The following is a 5,317-nucleotide window of genomic DNA, read 5'->3' on the forward strand; positions in this document are numbered from 1 at the left end:
TAAATATTTTCAATAAAATTACAAATATGGACAAATCACACTCAGTAGAGGTTTACAGATGAAAAAAAAAATCAGAATATGTTAGCTTGGTGCTAAAAAGTTGCCATTAATCAGTGCATGAACAACCATAAGCAAGCCAAATGCGTTGACTTTTTGAACAATGGCTGTTCAATCAGTTGAACATATAATGACATATTCATCTTAAATACAATATTTAAACAAATTTAATTTTATTTTGAATGATTTTTAATACAGATGTAAATATAAATAATAAAATGCTTTGTTTATTTGTTAGTACGGGAAATAACGCCGCAGCTATTGCAGAAAAAATTACATAACCTGCTTCCGCGAGTTATTTATTTTTTTCTGCAACGGCTGCGACATTTATTCCCGTACTAACAACCAAAGAAAGCATTTTATCATTTTAGTCGCCTGCGTGGCGCATTTGTTAGAGCGACTGCTCTATAGTCGCGAAGTAAGGAGTCAATCCTTACGTTGCGGGTTCGAATCCCACTGTTGGACGTGGAGACCGGGCGTTCACATGGGACCGTATAAACCAAGGTCCCGTGTCGCAGTAGGTGCTGGCACGAAAAAGATCCCTCCCTGCTCAATGGCCCTAAGTGCCGAGTATAGGAAAAAATTTGCAGCTGATTTTTCTGATTGTTCACTATTTAGCCTTTCCTGGTAAGATTTACCTTGTTTGGTATATTTTTGGTATGAAGTTAATGACATCGCTGAAATAAATATTACTTCTCCGGGATGTTTGTTTATAATTTCAAATTCCGTGATTCCTTCATCACAAGTATTCACGACAGAGCAAACACCACTTTCTAAACATGGCTGACCCTGGTACAACTGTCGTTATTGATAATGGATCGGATACGATCAAAGCTGGATTTTCTGGAGATGATGCCCCAAGGAACATTTTTCCATGCCTTGTGGGAAAACCAAGGCACAGGGTAGATGTACATTTTTTTAATTGTATTAATACATGTACATGATATTGTTGAAAACTACGGATATTTGTGACCTAAAGATAAGGTGAACATTAAGAACAAATCAGGATATCAACGCACTGCTAAAATTAACTTAAATTCGATAGAAAATATCCTGTTGTATGTATCATGAGTATTCTGTACGTATTATTTATTATATAATAGCTTTAGTGATAAGTTATAGACGGTTTTCATCGAACAAACGATATACTTTTCTGGTGTAAATTAATTATATATTTATGTCCTACAATTTTTCGTAATTAATTTGATTCAAATGCCAAAAATTCATGCTTGGTTTGTCTTTTTAGAACTTCAATTCAATCCTGCAAAGAACTAACACTTTAACCTGAAACAAAAAAACACACTTATAAAAATGAAATTAAAATATATTACATGTATTTGATAAAATTTTTCTGTTAAAAAATTCTATGCTGAAAATAGATATTATTAACACAATACTTTTTTTATATATACAATCCTCACGCTTAGTCCTTATGTTTTTAAAGCAACATTCAGTCAAACTAGTGCAAAATTTAGCATTATAAGCAATCAAAGTTAACAGCAAAGAAGTTTGAAAGCATTTAAAACGTCAGTCTTCTTGAATCCATTGAAAATCTTCTCGAGGTTGAATATTACCTTTACGGGTACCCATACAACCCAGACGATTTAATCTGATGAAGCCTGAATGGATAAAGATGTGGCATTTCAATACTTATGTTCAAGTTATCACCAGACTTAGAAGAACTCGTATTTTTTATCGAATTTTCTCTTAATTTTTCTTCTAAGAGAATAGTAAAAATACGTACAATACTTTTGATAAACTTAACTGAAAGATTTCTTGTGTAATGAAAAGTTCTATTGTCTCTTTTTTAAAATATACATTAAAGTGTGTATAGGTAATGATTTTCTTTCTTTAAAAATTGTTTTCCTTTTGTGTCACAATTCTGTTCGTAAAAATTGTTATGCTTGCCTGTCATGCAACCGTTAACCATATCTTATGAGAGCATTGTATTTTAAGTTAAATCATTTTGGTTAATGCAAAGCTAACTAAATTTACATTAATATTTTTGAGACCTGTACATGTTTTATGTAGCTTTATTTTTTCCTTTTATTATATTTTATGATATGACTGAGTTATTTCCATTTTGTTTATATTGAATATCTAAACTTGCTGATTTTTTAAAAATCAAATAAACGAAGAAATTGATTTGAATTATGTTTGGAAGTTTGCCACATTAAAATTGTCTGATTGCTTAAATTAATTCTCCAAACGATAAGAAACATTCATTAATTTTTTTTGCATATGTTAACTAAGCAAATTTGACTTATACTCAGTGTATCGTTTGATTTCAGGCAAGATTTTTTGCAAAAAGTAAAAAGGACAGTTTTGTTGGACAAGAAGCGCAGCGGAAAAGAAATATACTCTCTGTAAAGAGTCCCATTGAGAATGGCATAATTACAAACTGGGACGACATGGAACTGATCTGGAATCACACTTTTCTAAATGAGCTGAGAGTTACACCCAAAGAGCATCCAGTATTGTTATCTGAGGCTCCGATAAATGTGAAAGTCCATCGCGAGAAACTGGCTCAAATTATGTTTGAGACCTTCCACTCTCCCGCTTTACATATAGGCAATCAGGCTGTGTTGTCACTGCATCACTATGGTAGAACTAGTGGTGTAGTATTGGACTCCGGAAAATGTGTATTCCATGCCGTGCCCATCAACGAAGGCCGTGTATTTTCCAATACAATACTACGTTTGAATATGGCGGGCAAAGAGTTAACACGCTACCTTTCTAAACTGTCTACGAAACGTGGATATTCTTTTACATCGTCAATCGACTTTGAAACCATGCGTAATATAAAAGAAAGTCTTTGCTATGTTGCGCTTGACTTTGAACAAGAAATGACAAATAAATCAGAGAAAACCTATGAACTCCCTGATGGACAAGCCGTCACTTTAGGCGATGAAAGATTCCGCTGTCCTGAGGCTTTATTTCAGCCTTCGGTCTTGGGAAAAGAGGAAGAGGGTATCCACAAAATGGTGCAAAATTCCATCATGAAGTGTGAAGCAGACATCAGACGTGATCTGTTCGCTAACATCGTTCTCTCTGGGGGATCTACCATGTTCCCTGGATTCGCTGACCGCATGCAGAAGGAAATTTCCGCTCTTGCTCCCAGCAATACAGAAATCAAAATTCTCTCTTCCCCGGAGAGGAAGTACTCCGTATGGATTGGTGGATCCATTCTTTCTTCCATCTCTTCTTTCAATACTTTGTGTATCAACAAAGTAGAGTATGATGAAAACGGGCCAAGCGTTGTAAATAAGAAGTTCTAAGCGTCTGATTTGCTACGTACCGGGCGTTCTTTGCCTTTTTTCTCATTTTTATGCGTCTCTATTTTCATTTAAATATGAAGAAATAATGAATTATTTAAAATACCTGTTAAAGTGTATTAATTTCGAGGTGTAAAAGTCTTTCGTTATATATTTTATTTAACAAAAAATATAAAATACTACAGTAACAATCATGCAAGGCTCGGGGATAAAAAAAAACACCGTATAGGATTTGGATAAAAATCCTAACTACATTTTAATTATAAATCATGGGAGATCCTATAACTGCATACATTTTTCGAATAAAGAAGTAATTTAAAATAAAAAGATGACTTTATTGAATAAGTCAATGACGTTATTGTTTCATTGCAACATGTTGTGTTCAAACACGTATAACTTTAAAAAATATAGCAAATTACGTAAATGCTCAAATTGTGACTGCGTGTCCTAAATTTGTTGTAGATTTGAAATATTTGAAAAGTCAATTTGGAAAATTTTGTCATTAAGACCCCTTTTCCCATAGAGCCGTCCGAATCTTTTGGAAAAAGCACCCAAATATTTATAAAGAATATTTCTTAATAGGGAAAGAGTTTGAGCGACAAATTATATAAAATATTGTGTTCTAAACTGCGCTCTGACTAAAATTATAATAAGGGCTTCAAGAAGAGAGAGACTAATAACGATAATTGTTAATAAATTAATTTTTGACCTATACTTGAGGTCGATTTCATAATAGTTTTCTATGGAATTATTTTATTAATGGACGCTTTAGACCAGAACTAGAGGGATATGTCTTAAATATTGGGCGATTTCACCAGGACAATTATGTTAACTAGAGGGATATGTCTTAAATATTGGGCGATTTCACCAGGACAATTATGTTAGAGGGTACTTTGACTGTCACCCTTTAATAAACAATACATGCACATATCTTCGCCCACTTATACATCTCAAATGAGAAACAAAGATAAATCATTAATATTTTTAGTCATATCAGGGTAATTCCTTATTATTATTGTCCTCAATTTTATTTGAATACTGACATGACATTTTTAGAAGGAAGATAAGGTACAGGCATATCTTGAAGTTTTTTATCCAGCGGTATGGTGAATAACATATAATGCAACAACACGAGGAAGTACTTGATACACTGTTATCCTGCCTCTGATAAAAATCGTGAAATTTCATTGGCCGAGAGCATACCGCATGAAACGATGTTATGCTGCCTACCCACCTCACATTGCTAATGTGCCCCCTCCACGTGACCTACCCACCATATATTAAAATTTTACCAACCACACATCATCAATATACTGCTTTCACGTGACCCGCATGGAGCTTCATAACTGACGTCACAATGCGTCTATCGACAACGTACAATGGATGTAGAACGTCTTGCTTGGACGTACAGTGAAAGCGGTTTATTGATACTATCAATATTTAATCTTTTAGTGAACCATCGGCAGGATAAATTCGTTATGTAGACACTTAGAGGGGTAATACGGAAATATGTGGGGTCCTTGAAAAAATGCATATTGGGCTCGGCTTACGCCTCGCCCAATATGGATTTTTTCAAGGACCCCACATATTTCCGTATTACCCCTCTAAGTGTCTACATTAATAATATAGCAACCATAAATTGTATTCATTTCATAAACGGTATACTTTACTGCATATCCATAGCAAAGGGGTATTTGAGGTGCTGACATGGACTGCAAACAATTAATTTTACTTATTTTTGTGGAGTTATCACTTTGGAATAAATGTAAGTAGACTTTATCCTTGCAAATTGTTTTCTTAAACATATCATCCTTCATGAAAAGCAATCCCATAGAAAAGCATTGTTGCCAACTGAAAATATTTTTTCTTAGTGGTATGTATATGTACAATAAAGTCGTACAAACAAGATATGCAGTCGTACGTAAGAGATAAACAGTCAAAATTACGAAATAGTTTTCGGAAATACATGATAGTTGAACAAACGA

At 33.9% G+C, this 5,317-nt stretch overlaps 1 protein-coding gene across 1 annotated transcript; it reads left to right on the forward strand.

Moving 5' to 3' along the window:
- The first annotated feature begins 763 nt into the window (after window positions 1-763).
- Window positions 764-3,335, forward strand: LOC134259832 (actin-5-like). Its single transcript, XM_062742431.1, has 2 exons — window positions 764-959; window positions 2,349-3,335. Exons 1-2 carry the CDS (start codon window positions 837-839, stop codon window positions 3,333-3,335), a joined length of 1,110 nt encoding a protein of 369 aa, XP_062598415.1. The 5' UTR covers window positions 764-836.
- The last annotated feature ends 1,982 nt before the right edge of the window (window positions 3,336-5,317 follow it).

The sequence above is a fragment of the Saccostrea cucullata genome, unplaced genomic scaffold, assembly GCF_032062105.1.
Source record: "Saccostrea cucullata isolate Sc308-1 unplaced genomic scaffold, CSIRO_AGI_Scuc_v1 ctg13368, whole genome shotgun sequence".
Taxonomy (NCBI): domain Eukaryota; kingdom Metazoa; phylum Mollusca; class Bivalvia; order Ostreida; family Ostreidae; genus Saccostrea; species Saccostrea cuccullata.

Bases quoted from the DNA above. Each gene is read 5' to 3' on its own strand.
- LOC134259832 (XM_062742431.1), top strand. From the start codon at position 837: ATGGCTGACCCTGGTACAACTGTCGTTATTGATAATGGATCGGATACG. The intron at 960-2,348 runs GTAGATGTACAT...GTTTGATTTCAG, and splicing joins TGGGAAAACCAAGGCACAGG to GCAAGATTTTTTGCAAAAAG.